At 43.5% G+C, this 17709-nt stretch overlaps 1 protein-coding gene across 1 annotated transcript in view; it reads left to right on the forward strand.

The window, feature by feature from the left end:
• The window catches only part of LOC105393352 (kinesin-like protein Klp98A), a 43992-nt gene that overhangs the window by 12663 nt on the left and 13620 nt on the right, over positions 1–17709 (forward strand). The window contains exons 13-30 of the mRNA XM_048630374.1: positions 87–261; positions 1804–1948; positions 2278–2425; positions 2768–3054; positions 5721–5733; positions 6001–6126; positions 8009–8128; positions 8529–8691; positions 9030–9159; positions 9473–9788; positions 10254–10347; positions 11444–11592; positions 12547–12699; positions 12993–13060; positions 13603–13726; positions 14071–14113; positions 14997–15163; positions 15499–15687. Coding sequence (XP_048486331.1) covers positions 87–261; positions 1804–1948; positions 2278–2425; positions 2768–3054; positions 5721–5733; positions 6001–6126; positions 8009–8128; positions 8529–8691; positions 9030–9159; positions 9473–9788; positions 10254–10347; positions 11444–11592; positions 12547–12699; positions 12993–13060; positions 13603–13726; positions 14071–14113; positions 14997–15163; positions 15499–15687 — 2610 coding nt within the window. The remainder of the gene's footprint in view (positions 1–86; positions 262–1803; positions 1949–2277; positions 2426–2767; positions 3055–5720; positions 5734–6000; positions 6127–8008; positions 8129–8528; positions 8692–9029; positions 9160–9472; positions 9789–10253; positions 10348–11443; positions 11593–12546; positions 12700–12992; positions 13061–13602; positions 13727–14070; positions 14114–14996; positions 15164–15498; positions 15688–17709) is intronic.

The following is a 17709-nucleotide window of genomic DNA, read 5'->3' on the forward strand; positions in this document are numbered from 1 at the left end:
TGTTTGACTGAGATTCCACCTCTCCCATTAAACCTAACATTACACTCAAATCTCCTTTCTAACCCTACCATCCTTTCCCCCAACAGGAAGGCGAGACCCTAATCGGCAGCGACCCCTCATCAGACATCCTGGTGTCGGGCGCGGACGTGCTGCCCTCACACTGCCGCATCACGCTCCGGGGGGGGGCCGCCACGCTGCTGCCGCGCGGCGTGTGCTGGCTCAACACCGTGCTGCTGGACCAGCCCACGAGGCTCAGCCAGGGTATGTGGTACTGGTGACATGACTCCTAAGAAGGCGGTACCCTAATAGGCATCCGTCTTCCGAGCGTCAAAAATTTAGCATGAGCTGCATTGCTTTGGTTTAGCTCCGTAACTTAGTGCTAATTTCTCCATTCTCGGTTAGAGCATAACCAGGGAGTAGTGGTTAACTTTTGACACATCTGTCATGAATTTTAAATGGAGATGACGTTTAATTATGGAGAAATTGGCACTAAGACCTGGTTTCTCATGATTCTGTTAGTTACAGTCTCAATAGCGGATTTGCTGACGACGCGTTTAAGGATTAATACCCTTGTTTGGTTAAATAAATTGGATGAGTCCCATGACGAAAATCTAACAGACCATTCATAAATCAAGCATTATGTGAATCATTCACTCACACTTCATTCAATATTCTGTCATATTCATTGAAATTGGTGTCTATGTCTCTATAATGTCAAACAACCTCAAACAACCAAACTTTTTGGTTTTGAGGTTGCCATGGTTACTATTTCTATCGAGGTTGTTTTTTGACATCCGTCATTGAAAATAATATCATTACGCCATGCCCTTTGAAAAACAATACAACGAACTAGATGGAGTGTCAGTGCAAAAGAAAGGACTCAACAAATAACACCTCAATTTCTAAGTAAGGTCTTATTTTAAAATAGTTTGTTAGAAGATTTTTCACTTAATTCAATAGTTCTCATTAAGTCATTAGGTTTAACTTCTTATATCTACCTCTGTGGTCTAGTGGTAGAAGCTCAGCTTCATCACCCAGGGATCCCGGGTTCGATTTCCAGGTAGGGCCATTAATTTGTGTTTCTATATTGCGGTTCCAAGTTAGGTTAGGACATTAAATTAAAACTTTTATCTCGGTTTGACATTATATAAAACCCAGACAGTATTTCGCTTCATTTTTTATGTCACACAACATCTAGTTCGTATATTGTTTATCAAAGGCTCTGTTCATTTTTCCATCTTGAATCTTGACAGAATGAGTGACAAGTAAACAACCCGTTGCCTGGTTACCGGTCTTAACCAAGTCTTAGCGGAACCCCACAGCAGCAATCAAGTTTATCACCCGATCAAGGGAGTTAACCCCGTGATTTAGCATGGTGGGACACTCACTAACTTTAACGGTCCAACATGTAACCAAACCGAGGTATTTTTAACCTAACCGAATGGTGTGAAATTAGGCCTTAATGTGTTATCATTCAGTTACGATTAGGGATTGCAATCCGGTAATCCGCTTGATTTTGGTGCTTACCGGATCCGGTAATACGTTGAATACTAAAAATACCAATTCGGCGAGATCTAATCGGATCGGATCGGGGCTATTTAAGACGTGACAAGAGTTTTGCATCGCGCTCACTCACATCGCGCAGCCTCAAGAGCGAGCGCGACGGACAACTCTTGTCACGTCTTAATAGCGCCCTGTGCTAGACAGCTGGTAGGGCCAGATTGCAATCCCTAGTCACGATTCACGATTTAACACATAATCATAACCACTGAATTAACACTCACCCATTCAATTCCCCCGCAGGCTGCATCCTCCTCCTCGGGCGCACCAACATGTTCCGCTACAACGACCCGGCGGAAGCGGCCAAACTGCGACAAGAGGGCGCCGTGCTGAACCTGTCGCGCCTGTCGCTGCTGTCCTGGTCCACCACCGACCTCACCCAGCCCCCGTGAGTGTGTGTGTGTGTGTGTGTGTGTGTCGCGCCTGTCGCTGTGTGTTAGTCTTTCGCGGGAAAACGTCTCAGGCAATATTGAAAAAAAGTTTGTACTTGGCACAGTGTAAAAGCTGCAAGTATAAATTTGTGCCACGAGTGAAAACTTTAGTGTAAAAAGCGCAGTCAAAAATTATACATGCTCTTGCTATATTTCCTGAACACTCGGCGCTTGACGAGGGAGCGAGGGCCAAATCTGTCTTGCTTACGGAATCGATTCCAGCATTCACTAGCCTAGTATTCGACACCTATACTATAGCAGCAACTAACTCATTTCTCTCCCACAGTGACCCAGACTCCGACACCCAACTATCAGCTCAACGCCAGCAGCTGGAGCTGGAGCGCCAGCAGTTCCTGCAGCAGCAGAGGACCCGCCAGGAGAGCTGGCAGGCGGAGAGGAAACAGCTGCTGCAGGCACAGAAGAAGCTGCATGAGGTCAGTACGGTTGAGGAATGTAGATGATGAGGCAGTGGCTCTAAGTTCTAGCCTCCTGTGCAGCGATCACAGTATTCGATACTATTTTTGAAACTACACAAACATATGGAAAAAGAACAGTATCGTCAACTGTCACTGTCAAAATGTAAGGCAAATTTGTTTGTTCCAAAAGGGTCATTTTTTGTTTCCATATGTTTGTGTAGTTTCAAAAATACTATCGAATCCTGTGATCGCTGCACTGTATGCATTGTTCTTTTCGATATATTTAGGAATTTTATATTTACAAAATAAACAGCTCCCTTACATTCCTTACTAGGGCTTATTCGATTTCCCTATCCTCAGGAGCGTTCAGCAATGGAGCGCGAATACTCCCTGGCCTGCCGCCGCCTCTCCGGCGACTGGAGCACACTGGAACGCGGCTGGAGCGCCCGGCGCCGCGCGCTGCGGGTGCGAGCGAGGCAGCTGCGCGACAGACAGAGACGGCACCAGGCTACGAGCGAGCGGCACGCGCGGGCGGTGAGTGCGAGTGAGAGAGCTATAGCAGTGGCAGAGTGCTGCGGGTGCGAGCGAGGCAGCTGCGGGACAGACAGAGACGGCACCAAGCTACCAGCGAGCGGCACGCGCGGGCGGTGAGTGCGAGTGAAAGAGCTATAGCAGTGGCAGAGTGCTGCGGGTGCGAGCGAGGCAGCTGCGGGACAGACAGAGACTGCACCAAGCTACCAGCGAGCGGCACGCGCGGGCGGTGAGTGCGAGTGAGAGAGCTATAGCAGTGGCAGAGTGCTGCGGGTGCGAGCGAGGCAGCTGCGGGACAGACAGAGACGGCACCAAGCTACCAGCGAGCGGCACGCGCGGGCGGTGAGTGCGAGTGAGAGAGCTATAGCAGTGGCAGAGTGCTGCGGGTGCGAGCGAGGCAGCTGCGGGACAGACAGAGACGGCACCAAGCTACCAGCGAGCGGCACGCGCGGGCGGTGAGTGCGAGTGAAAGAGCTATAGCAGTGGCAGAGTGCTGCGGGTGCGAGCGAGGCAGCTGCGGGACAGACAGAGACTGCACCAAGCTACCAGCGAGCGGCACGCGCGGGCGGTGAGTGCGAGTGAGAGAGCTATAGCAGTGGCAGAGTGCTGCGGGTGCGAGCGAGGCAGCTGCGGGACAGACAGAGACGGCACCAAGCTACCAGCGAGCGGCACGCGCGGGCGGTGAGTGCGAGTGAGAGAGCTATAGCAGTGGCAGAGTGCTGCGGGTGCGAGCGAGGCAGCTGCGGGACAGACAGAGACGGCACCAAGCTACCAGCGAGCGGCACGCGCGGGCGGTGAGTGCGAGTGAAAGAGCTATAGCAGTGGCAGAGTGCTGCGGGTGCGAGCGAGGCAGCTGCGAGACAGACAGAGACGGCACCAGGCTACCAGCGAGCGGCACGCGCGTGTGGTGATTGCGAGTGAGAGAGCTATAGCAGTGGCCTTGTGTGTAGGTGCGAGCGAGACAGACAGAGACGGCACCAGGCTACCAGCGAGCGGCATGCGCGCGCGGTGAGTGCGATCTAGAGAGCTATTGCTCTCATTGAGAGGTCATCACAGTAGGAAATGACTAGATGAGAAGAGTTGGTGAATGAGCTGGTTCTAGAAGGGCTGGCATGAGGAGCAAGAAGTAAGTAAGTGTAAACGATAGGTTCATACACTAGATACCATACAACTTTAAACATATACATTTACGATTTACGGTTCATACAAGTAGATAAGTTTGAAAAACCACCCAAATCTATCTATAATATTTGCATGCACAGACTCTCGTGTGTGATATTTTCTTTAAATAACCGATTATTACATATCAAAAAACAAACAAACAAACGTAATTTATGCGTAAATTAACCCATTACAGGCGTATCACATCGTTACGCTTTCACTCTAGTCATCAATCTATTTATTGTGACAATCCTTTTTATTTATTGTACTTTTTATTTGTTCAATGAACTTCAACTACGGATATAATAATGTAGTTGTAGAACATAATAAATTAATAAAATATATATTTTTAAACGTTTTTAGAGTAGGTACAGATTCTAACTAGCAAAGATAATCTTTATGATTTCAAGATAGCAAAAAAAACATTCGAGCAACCTGTAGATAAAATCATAAAATTCAATATGTAATACCTAACTGTGGCATAATACTATTACATAGTATATACCTAGTGCTTACTTTTATAGTATTTGCTCCCATTCATAAGAATCGGCGAACCCATTGTTTCAATAATTTCTTTCCCATCTCTTACGTACACCTTATGCAGCAGGCAATAGCGGTGATATTGCCGTGTATGCTAGCAATAATGCACTTTCGTTTTCATGCATTCGCTCTAGTTAAATATATTATTGTTGTGTCGGGTTGCCGGTTGACTGGTTGTGTGTAGTGAGTTTAATTGCTGAAACATAAATAAAACATTATCTTTCTCAATGCATTGCCGGTGTAAAATGTATTCTAGGATGTGATAATTGCGGTTTTTTGTAACACAGACACACCCGTCTTGTGCTCGTGCGAGGTAGGCATAGGTGGATTGATGTACTCGGTTCACTTGTTATTAAGTATCTGTGGTATCGTAAAATAGGTGGGTAGCCAACCTTATGAAGAGGGTTGCGAAAAACGTTGTGAGTTTGTGGCTGCCCTAAAGCTGTAGTTTGTGCTGTTGATGATGATGTTCGAAATATTCGATGATGAAGTTACTGAATTGAGTCATGAATTTATCATCTCGACAAGGTCAGCTGATAAAACGGTAAGTTCAGCTAAAAAGTGAATTAAATCAGTAGTTTTAATTATAAATAGTATTTTAGTGAGTACTTTTAGTATTTGGCATGCTATTATTTCATGCTATTTACCTCATTGAATCTTAGTGATAATATGGGTGTTAAAATTATATTATGTGGATGCAGGAATGTATCTCTGCCTACCGCGTAATGGGTCAAAAGCGTGAGCTTGAAGATTGAAACAGCGGTGCATTTCTGCATCCACTTTATGCATTCAATTTATAAATAATAATTAGTCACCCAAATTTAATGGGTCAGAGGTAGCTATTCTGAAGGCAGAAATTATAATTTTAACGCTGTCAAACTATAAATTTTGCTAGCTTAAAATGACATTTGCGGAAACACTCATAGAGTTGAATTTTAATTAAAGAAATTAAGGTTTTGACAGCTCTAAAATTATAATTTCTGCCTTCAGAATCAACATCAGAGACTAATCTATTTACTTTTTTAACACCCATATCCGATAATGACCTCCCATAATAATTTTGCATGATCATGTCTCGTAGCTGTAGATTACAAGTCAGTTCCAAAAAAAACTCGTGAACAGTACCTAGCTATGTAATCTTTTACCAACAACTCAACTCACTCAATCAACTCTTTACAACTTTGATCCTAAAACATATCCGTATTTGCAACCCCATTCACTCAATAACTTCAGAACATTTCAATTTCCAACCCATAAAAAACAATCCCTACCTCTCCAACTTTCCCCAAGTCCACCATATATTTTTTTGGAGCTGACGACCCCACGTTTATTTTCCGTTGCCGTCCCCTTCCCCCCTCTAGGCGGAGACTGAAGCCGAGCACGCGGCGGCCCTGCGCCGGCTGATCGACGGGAAGGCGGCTGACCTGGATGGATACATCAGGAGTACGGTGAAGGAGCTGGTGGCGCAGGGGTATACTGTTGATGAGGTATGTGTAGTGGGGTGGTAGGGTGTCCCGGCCATGTATGAAAATGATAAATGTCCGTGTATGTATGTATGTAAAAATTGTGAAGCTTCCAAAGTGCAGTCGGGCCGTCAAAATTACACAATATCTGGACTTTTTCAATATTTTTTGAGTTAGTAGTTTTTTAACGTCACGCAAGTTTTGATACCTCTGGTGATGGTTTAGCTTCAAATTTTATCTATTTCATACATGGTTGAGTCGAGACATCCTAACAAATTTGTATAGTAATGCTTATTGTACATAGCATTCTGTCTCATACAGTCTGGAACAAATAAACGTGACCCCACTCAGGCAGCATTGTTACATTGTGGGGGTTAGTTTTCTTTGCTCCAGATTGTACATACATGCCTTGTTCCATATAAGAAGTCATAGTCACGGCCTGTGCTTTAATGAATTTAAAAATTCACAATCGCTTCATACCTATGGGGCGGGTTTTTATAAATGGAATAAGGTGTAGAAAAATGATAAAATCGCTAGCATGCTTTAGTTTTTTTTTTTTGTTAAGTGTTTATCATCTTAGGTTTAGCATAGATGTAGTGTTTACATATTGTTTGTAGTTAGATATCTAATGTAAATAAATAGTTCCGTAAATTTTTATACACAGTTATCAAAAATCCTGCTTACAGAAACCAAACAATTCAATCAACAAAACAAACAAAAAAATTATGTTGTCCAAATAAAACATTAATTAATGATGACTTCGAACTCAATTCTATTCTTTACCTAGCAGCAGTTAATAACTGAAAGCTAGTCTAGCTCACGCGATGTTTTGTGAACTCGGGTCTTATTGTAAATTTTTCCTGCTATCGCTTTGAATCTGACAGGAGTTATCATTTGTAGCAATTGTGTAAACGAGTCTTCTAGTAGAGACCACGAACAGATAAATGGCCTAAGTCAGGTTGTGGCTGCATGAAGAAGGTCGAGGGCAGTGTTAGGGTGAGGCCACACGAGCGTAATTTTGTGAGTTGTGAGTCGCGTATTCCGGCAGAAAAATGTGCACAGGGACGAGGGGAGCGAGTAACTTCCCCGCCCCACTCGTCCCCGCGCAGCAGATTACGCGACTCACGACTCACAACTCACAAAATTACGCTCGTGTGGCCTCACCCTTATGGCACTCCTTGGGATATGCATATGTCCAGCAGTGGACGATTACGGGATGTTGATGACATATAGCTATTCAAAGCGATAGTGATAGCAGAAAATAAATTTCAATGTAGCCTCAGATTGTAATGAAAAATACGTTGAATTCTCCACCGATCAAAAAAGTCAGTAATGTAGGTTTTTTCGGGTTAAGTTGTTAGAATGCGTTTTGTTTTAATTAACTTGGATATCAATCAAGTGTCGGATTATTCGGGTATGTTATCGTGAAAAGTATTTGAGAAATTTGTTGGTGTTACTTTTTTCCTTAAGATATTTTGTTAATACGGCGTTACAAATATTTGCTGAAAGAAAAAGCTAATACCTATTATTTATATTTAAAAATGACCTATTTTAAGCAACCTTTAAATTATGACGGTATTTTATTTTCAAAAATTGTAATGATCTGACTAATATGCACGTTTTATTTATTTATTTATTCAAAAAGAAACACCAGCAGCTTTTATTTTAAACTTACGAATTTTATATCATTGGAAATAACTACTAACATTATTGACAATAATAACTACCTATAGCTTCGAAATGGTTTAACCCTTGGGTATGGTAGTTATACTTATTTCGATTGGGTCTTTGCTCTTAACTCAATGGCTTACAGATCAAAATAATGTGATATCTAAATGCCCATAGTCCATCTAACTCAACTACCCTGTCCAATATCATCCCTTACAATCGTGCCATTTAATTCCAGAGCTTAACGCCGAGTCCAGACAGTCCCAATTCCGACGTGTCGTCCGAGTCCCTGATGCGAATCCTGGAACAATGCGACCCTGACACCGCCACCAGCATCAAAGATACTGTGGAGAGACATGTAAGTGGAATATTGATTCTTGTTACTGTGTCGGTTATAAACACTAGACAAGAACTTATACTATACTAGAGCGGGCATTGCTGACTGCTCAGGGTGCGCCTGACGTATGCATATCAGGTGCAATGGATACGTTACTGGTGGATATAAGCTTTATTGTATGTCATAGATGTGAGAATTAATATCATATTATAGTCGCCGAATGGTGCAGCCACTTCTTTCAAATACTAACTGAAGTGTCCAAACCATAGGTTCTATTTCTCGGCAGATATTTGGTCTGTTATCTCAGAAATTCCTGAAAGAAACTAGTGAAATTTATGCTCCTATGCATGTTCCTACTAAATTAATTAACAGTTCCTAAGAACTAATTACGTTATGTAAATATTTAAAAACATACCTGCAGAAACAAGAGATATCCGAGTTGGAGAGCGAGCTGGACATCCGCACCGCGTCCGTAGCGTCCCACCGAGCCAAGGTGGAGCGACTGCAGGCGGAGCTGGCCTTACTGGCGGCGCAGGAGGAGGGGCTACGGCGAGCCCTGGCCAGCGACGACGCCGCCTCACCCGGTGAGTCACCTACATCTCACTCAGAGCAAGGTGGGGCGACTGCAGGCAGAGCTGGCACTCATTGGCCATATGGTCCGAGTAGAGACTTTCGGATATTGACTGTGCGAATTCTGGGATAAAAAGTGTGTATGTGTTAATCCAGGGAGTCAGCTTACTACATCGCAATTTTCATAACTATTGGTCCAGTCGTTTTCCCCTGAAAGAGAAATCAAACATATATACAATCTTTCACGTTTACAATACATCTTAGAGGTTAATTATTTTACTACTATTGCACCTTACGAGTAATACGCCATTTCCCACCATCTAAATCTAACCTAACCCCCCCTCCATTCCAGAGCCGTCCCCCCTAGAAGGCGTGAAGCGCAGCAAGTCGGAGCTGGTGCTGCGGCCCTCGCGCGACGACGATGATGTACTGGACCCGCTGTCTGCTGACGAGAGAGAGGAGTTTAGGAGTCGGAAGAACAGGTGAACAGGCTTCTTCAACATTAGATTCTGAAGCTGGACATAGGTTAACGAGGCGCTTACCAAGATTCTGTTCTCGATTTACGTAATTATAATCTATTATATTCTCTGCAATGTTGTCATTAGTTCAAAATGATAGCAATATCGTTGATGTTGCAAAACTGATGACCTGATGAAAAAGTGGCGTATCTTTTGCAGATACAATTAAAAATCTCCAAAATATACGCCACTTTTTCGTTGACAGCTTCATTTGTAAAGTGTTACTTTCGTGCTATGTAATTAATCTAATCTATGACTGCTATGTCTATCCTCACAGCCTAACCCTTCCCTTGGACCCTCTCGGCTCGCCAGAGTCCTACCACACAGCATCACCCACCTCGGCCACGCCCACCGCCGACACGACCACGCCTACCGCCGATGCAGCCCCCTCATTAGTCAACTCGTGGCCCACCACGGACGCTGCGTCTTCATTGGTCAGCAGTTCCAGGCAAACTGCAGACTCTGAGCACTCATTGGTCGGCAGCTCCAGGCAAACTGCAGACTCTGAGCAGTCATTGGCCAGCTCGCGGCCGGAGTTTTTTATCGACGGGCGCTGCGATGAAGACGGGTCCAGTAATGATGAGTGTAGCACTGTGAGTATAACTGTACTTGTAGCGTAATTTATTTATACTAATAATAATTTATTGGCAATTCTGACCCAATTTAAAAACAATATTCCATGCGCATCTCGTTGTGCGTGTGTGTGCTTTGCAGCGAACATACCGTGGGCAGGCTTCAAGCGGTTTCTCTGTCTGATCAGGGAAACGGCCGGTGGACTATCTTGATCTTAGCCTCTTCTCCCACTACGCGACTCTCAAGCGACGCGTTCGCGACGCTAACCTTGTGCGCATATTTTTGAGGAGTCAACGACGCGTCGAAGGCTCGTTTTAAAAGGCGATCAAGGGTTGCGTCGCGGACACCTTTGAACCAGTCCGCTGGTTCACTACAGACCAGGTTGCACAACGGGTTGCGCATAAGATTTTGCTTTAGAATATCACAATAGTTTATCAGTCAGCTGAGTACATTGAGATTATATCTATATTTCTCCCCTTGTTTAGTTCCAGTCCCGCGTGGCTGACGGCCAATCCTCGAGTTCGCTCGACCGCTCGCCCGACGAGCGCCACCAGCGGGCCAAGTACAGGAGACGACTCGGTACGTACCTGCACATACCACTTTGCTTATACAGGGTGGAATTTTTGAGTGTACAATGGACAACATTTCAAAAAACTAAAGCTGCTGTAAATCGAAAACCATTTCGAGATTTAGCTCTAAAGGCCACAAAAAAAATGTTTTTGTATTTTTTGGATGTATCATTTTCGAGAAAATCATAAAATAGTAAAAAAGTGCTGATGACGTCATGCATCAGGTGCGATGCATTTTGATGATCAAAGCCTATAGATTTAGAAACAAAGTAACTGTCACTTTCATTTTTGATTGACGTTGACGTTTTATCGTGACATTGTTGTTTATTTGGGTCATTTTCATTAATTCTGTTCTGACACTTTCTGACTATTTTTTTTATTTATTATTAAGAGATGACCTCTATATAATATGTCCCAGAGCATGCCACTGCCTACACAGCTGAAAAAATGCTTCTGCTTATTTTTTTACATGATAAGTACCTACTTTCCATCATCAGAAATATCAAGGTCATTTGAAAATGACCCATTTGTTGGTTGGCATGTAAACAAAGTTTAAATGTAACTTGTCAGTGTCATTTATGTTTTTTTTCGAGACTCAGGCAATAGACAAAAATAAAAATTTAGCCTAATATGTGACGTCACTTCCGGTTTTAAAATAATTAACTTTAAAGTTAAAATTAACATGCAAAAATTTATGTATATACAAAATAAAAAAATACGGGTCCACTAATTTTCTATAAACTTTCCGAATAACTAATAAAAATATAGGGTAAAGAAAATGAAATGTTGTCCATAGTAATTTTTCGTTTAAAATACTAACACTGAGTTGCACAAAGGAACTTTTACCTAATGTCGAAATTAAAATGTATTGCTGCCTTGCTTTGTAAGTATACGGACGGAAAGAGACAGAAATAGATTTAATGCTGACATTAGCTAATATTCCTATCAGCAACTTGGCATAAATATTACCTGAAATAACTAAAAACCAATTTATCGATCAATCTCTTCCTATTAAAACATACTAGTTGTATTTATCTCGCAAATCGTATTTCACACTCAGAAAAAAACGTTACTATCCCTACTTAACAACCCCCCTTTCCCCCCAGGAGACGGCAAGCCGCGCCGCCAAGTCACCGAAGCTGAAGCCCTGCGCGCCATGCAGCGGCTGTGCCAGCGCATCGCGGCGCAGAAGATGCTGGTCATCTCCTCGCTGGAGAACGACTGCTCCAAGGAGGACCTCAACCGGCAGATCGCGGTCAGTACTGTGACGTCACTGGGTTAACAAAATGGCGGAGGTCTAGGAGAGGATTTAGATCGCGTCTTTGACAAATAGCGGCCGAAATTGCGGTCAGTATTGTGAAAAAAGAATTATCGAAATCGGTCCATAAATGGCAGAGTAATCGGTGAACGTACATAAAAAGGCGGCCATCTTTGTTGCCGCAATAGATGAATAGTGGCTTAGTGGCGTAGCGTGCATTAAAGGCGAAGCTGTTTTGACAGATTGTAGGTTAAAAATGCATTAGAAAGCGACCTCTACAGGAAGATTGCGGTCAGTACTTAGGTAGATAGGCGACGATGGCGCCACAATAGGTGCCTAGACCACGAAAAAAGGGTGGTTTTTAGAGCGTACCAATGCTGCTATAGACCGGCAGATCGCGGACAGTATTGTGAAAAAAGAATTATCGAAATCGGTCCATAAATGGCAGAGTAATCGGTGCACATACATAAAAAATTGCGGTCATATTGGATGCCGCAATAGACAGATAGAGGCATTAAAGCCAAAGCTGTTTTGACATATTCCACCTAAATCTTCTACGTATTAGTGCGAGCTCCACCGGCAGATTGCGGTCATTAAGTACTTAGGTAGATAGGCGACAGTGGCGCCACTAATATGTAGACTACAAAAAACGCTGGTATTGCTCGTTTTTGCGCCCTATAACTCGCAAAATAATTCAACGAGCAGATTGCGGTCAGGTTAATGACGTAACGTAAAAATGGTGGCCATCTAGGAAAATATTAGGAACGCGGCAATATCGCAATAGACCAACAGCAGTCGAGCGGCCTAGCGCACCTACGCCGAAGCTGTTTTCACAGATTCCACCAATTTTAACTGCGCTTTGGTCGAGTATCAAGTTACGTGGTTCCAAGAGTATCACCAAATAACGGTGGTGCCACTGTCTTCTTCTTACCTCTCTTTCCCACCCCGCAGGTGCTACAAGAGCTGCAGAAGAAGTACGTCCGTCTAGAGATGGCGCTTCAGTATTCATTCTTCGAGCCGCGAGCACAGGAGCCGCCCCCCCGCGCGCCGCGCCCCGCCCCCCTCCCCCTCGCGCCCCTCTCTCCCGTCGTCAGTGAGATACAGGTAAACATGATACAATATAATTATAATCCTGTTTGAGAGCAAGAGCTTTGAGGCAGTTGTGGTGAGGTCATTTGGTTCTTAGGAGATATAATCGGCCCACTGCTACAAGTTTGATTTAGTTGAAATCGACTCGAAGATAAATAAACCGGAAGCATCATGGGCCTTGTACGTCTATGACAGAGGATTTAATTATTGTCTGGAACAAGATTTTTCGTGCTATAATTATAAGCCGATACGGCTATGTAAATCCTATTTTATGACAATAAAGCAAAGTATTTTTTTGTATTTTTCAGGTGCCAGACTCCACGGGGCGGGTCACAGATGTTAACGAAAATAGCTTTGAAGATCCACTGATGAGTCGGTGAGTCAAACTTTAGTGTCAATTTCTAAAGTGACAAGTTGAGTCTTCCATTTTTGAAATCCTTCCAGATGAAAACAATTTTTTTCACCTTCTTAGCACCTCGGTAACAAACATTAGAGCTGGTTTATAGTTGGTCACCATGGTGTGAGGATTATTATAATTATAAAGTAGTGTACAACGAGTGACCTACGCATCGTACACTAAACGTCATTTTTTGAAATTAAACCTTGAACATATGACACAGGGTTTAAATTTCAATGTCTAGCATAGTCGAGTCGCCGGTGAGTTGTTTAATGTGCGAAGACCATTAATGGGAGACGCTCCTTCCATGGACAGCAAAAATAGTTAAAAATAAAATGGTCGTTAGAAACTGTCAGTTTTACAGTTGAGAACGTCAAGACAAGTAGAGTTTGAGTATGGAAAGCAGCACTGTGATTGGCTGAACTGTTATTGAGAAGGTCTTAAGTTCATGCTTAAGTAGTTTTACTCAAATGTGGAACTGAGCTAAAATCTATAACATGATTGTGTATGTTGTATTGCAGGCTGAAAGAGTGCGAGCTCGAGGCGTCAGACAACGTGTCCACGTCCAACGACGAGCTGCACTCGGACCGGGACTGGAGCGACCGCGAGGAGCGGCGCCTGCGCAGGGCACACACCGACACACTGGTGCGACTTTATGTGTTATAATAGGACATCTCACACACGGTCATCCGACACCAAGCTGGGCAGAGCCTGTTATATGGGTATTAACACCCAAGACCCGAGTAACAATATCTGTCTGTAAACAAATATCTGCCCCGGCCGGGAATTGAACACAGGACTTTCAGCATAGCAGCCAGGGTCACTAACTAGTATACCATTCGGTCATCATAGTTACTGTGATGAATGGTGGACCATACTTCGACCGTGAAGTGACCTGTGGTGTTACAGTATTTTATGGATCAAAAATAATGTAAATTTATAAAACGTTTTCTTATCGCAATTTTATGATTTTATTTTAATTGTTTCAGCCCCCAACGATATCGGACGGGCTAACACATCCAATCGATTTCGGTGAGTTATTGATTTTTGAAATAATTCCACATTAACGTCAAAAAATATTGACGTTTTCTGTCACATGCGTAGTTGCATATGTCGCAGTCATCTGGTTTAATCTCCTGTTTGATTGAACCGCTAGCCCGTTCATTGGATGACGCTACTCAGTTGAATGACTAAAGAACAACTCGTCAAGTGGTTGACTGTAACGTCCAACGTCTTGACTGAACGTTAGTCAGCGAAGTCGTTAAATGGGATATAGTATAGCAACTTTGTAATGTCTGGTTAGGATGAACATGACCAGACAAGAGTCAACAAAAAGACTATGTTACAAAGCTCTCATCTCACAAATTAACTAAACAATAACAATAAACGTACCTTGATATTGTTGTTCATAATTATCCAGTTTCAGCACATTTTTTTCTTTGAAACTATCCGCCGGCGTTGAAATAATAGGTAAATCCATGTTGTCACACTATTTTAACATAAATAACGCACTTTAAAGCTAATTTATTTGCAAAAAATAACAATACAAGTGCTTTTTGTGTCAGCTGTTCGCTGTTAGACGCCATATTTGTTTTATTCACCACCTGACTGATTTTAAGTCCGCTAACTAGTTGCACGTTTTGTGACGCTTGTACAATCAACGTTCGGCCTAGTCATACAACTGAATAGCGTCATCCAATGAACGGGCTAGCGGTTCAATCAAACAGGAGATTAAACCAGTTGCCTGCGACACATACATTATATATCAAAAGTTCCCATGAGAGGCACCACTTTGTCAGTAAAATTATAGTTTTCGGCAAAATATCAGAACTGTACTAGACGTACAGAAATAAAAAAGGGTAAAACTCTGTCTTTAAGAGATTGTCTCATTCTATAACCCCCATTCTCCCCCCAGACCAAGTGATAGTGATCCCCGGCTGGGTGACGCGCGGCGCGGGCGCGTCCACGCACCACGAGTACGAGGTGCGGGTGACACTCGGCCGCGAGCGCTACACGCTGCTGCGGCGCTACCGGCGCTTCCGGCAGCTGCAGCTACACGCCAACAAGATCTATGGACAGAAGGTGACTCCTTGACCCTATTTTATATGGGTGGTTCAATGTTGCCATTCACAAAGTAACTAGCTGTTACCAGCCAGCTTCGCTTTGCCTCAAAGGTTTTCCCGTGCGGATTCCGGGATAAAAATTTGCCAAGTTAATCCTATAGTCTTGATATTACGTGCAAAATTTCATAAAGTTGGCCACCCCATAATCCCGTGAATGAGTAACAAACATGGTCACAAACTTTCACAATTATTAGAAAGATTATAGTAATTGTCGACGAGTGTGAGATTTATAGTATTAAAACAGCACCAATAAACACTTCACACATCAAGCTCACCTAACCCCCTTCCCCGCAGGTGGCGTCCATCCCCTTCCCCCCGCGCACGCTCTGGCCGGGCGCGGGCGTGGCGCGGGCCCGCCGCCCCGCTTTAGAGGCCTTCGTGAGGCGCCTCCTAGCGGTCTGCGCCACCGACCCACAGTGCCCCTTCCACCGAGCGCCGCTTAATGGAGACACTTTGAGGGCATTCTCGCCGTTTTTTAGAAAGGTAAGTCATTGATACAAGTGTTTTGGAGGTTGTGTGTAATATGCGATGAGATAGATTATCGTTACCTCAGCCTCTGTCAAAAGCAGACAAATTATGTCATTTTTGACAGATACTCAAAGCTCATTCAGGATTGTTCATTGCGAAAGTGTCAGTGGTGGTAAGGCAGCTGGTTGCATTAAGGGGTTAATCGACCCATGGCTATGAAAGTTCACTATATTGGACGGCACACGTCCCGCGCTAAGTCTTCGTGCAGCGCCCTCTAGCGGTGTGTGCTACTGATTCAGTGCCCCTTCCACCGCGCGCCGCTTAATGGAGATAAAGAAAGAAAGAAAGAAAGAAAATACATTTATTTAGTGCTACAAAAGTGCTCCACACACACAAAAATTCAATTAAACTAACAAACAAAGGAAAAAACCGCTGTGATAACGCTGAGGCTGACGCTGAGGAACTGGACAGGGTTTGTGTGTAAAATGTGATGAGATAGATTATTAATAACTGGTCAACGGGTATGAAATTTAATCCATTGGGTGAAAGGTAAGAAAATGTTGCATGTAAAATGTGATGATATAGATTACCCTTTGACATTAATACACCTATTTTACCAACTTTTTGGGGGTTAAGGTGAAGTGGTGTTGTACTGTGTGAAATGTGATGGCATAGATTTTAATTTTTAGGGACAATTGACACTAACTGAAGAACCGATTCAGAGAAAAACATTTATTTATCTGCAGAGCCCTAATCTGGCGTTTTCTAATTACGTACCATAAATTGAATTATGTTACAGCCATAATCACCTCACTTCCCAACCTGCGTAAAAATTGATTTAAAACCTAATAAATATATTTTAAGCCGGAAACATTACCAATTACCACAATCGGATACGCATCGGAAAATCGTTTATAAACTCGGAAAACCGATCAAGTTGCAAGACACTAGACAGTTTACCAAGATGGTGTCTTCTCCAATTTTCTCCATCGTTATTTGCCTGCTGCTGGCTTTTACATCAGCAGCCGAGTTTCTACCCTCGCCCCGTCCTCTCCGTAATGGGCTAGGGAGTCAAAAGTTGCCTCAAGAAATAAGTCCGGCTGGAGGCGTTGAAGACCGTTGTTGGCCTGTTGAAAACTGTCCGTAGCCGTACTAAGAGAAATAACTTAAAGAAAAACCCTCGAATTCATTAAAATTTTATTAAAAGAAAACATATCTTTATTTTTCTCTTCGCTTTACCCTAAAAGGTTTTTGCGTGCCAACTCTGGGATAAAAAGTAGGTACACATAAACCTGCCTCTTAACTCACTCTATCCATTAAAAACAACCGCATAAAAATCTGTTGTGTCTGTAGCTTTTGAAGATCTAAAAGCATACATACGTGATACTAGATTCCAAAGCGACTTTTCTTTATACTATGTAGTGCCGTAACCTATAGCGGGCGAGCGTGATCCAGCGGCACATGCCACTCTGGTAGCAGGTTTTCTTTGTTTTCTGTAACATCTTTGTGTACCTACGTTCATGCAAATAAATGATTTTGAATTTTGAACTATTAGCTGTTCAACCAGCGGCAGCGGGCGAAGCATTTCTGTGAGTTATCGAGTGGTCAATACCGGGACACAAAGCGGTACGGGTCTCCTTCCAATGAGTTATGAGTTTTAGGCCTAGTCCACCACGCGGGTCCATTGTGTTTTGGTGGACCCCAACACAAGCAAGCTTGTTCTGAGAGAGTTAGCGGGTATGTAAGTGGTCAACCCGACTTTTTCAAGCTGTTCTAAGTCCTTTGACTAGGCTTAACGACTGCTGCTAAAAATCGGGATCCACGGTTTTACGTGCCGTCCGAAGCACGGAAGCGCCCAGAAAACAACCACTTGAAATAAAAAAAATATTTCATCTACCTATCTCTTTTTTGTGCATATGTAACCACTTAAAAACATAGTCAACTTCATCACGACCCCATCACGTCCCCACAGCTGGGGCACAGTGTCCTTCCAATGAAGAAAGGGTTGTAGGCCTAGTCTACCACACTGGCCTAGTG

Source organism: Plutella xylostella, chromosome 25 (genome assembly GCF_932276165.1).
Source record: "Plutella xylostella chromosome 25, ilPluXylo3.1, whole genome shotgun sequence".
NCBI lineage: Eukaryota > Metazoa > Arthropoda > Insecta > Lepidoptera > Plutellidae > Plutella > Plutella xylostella.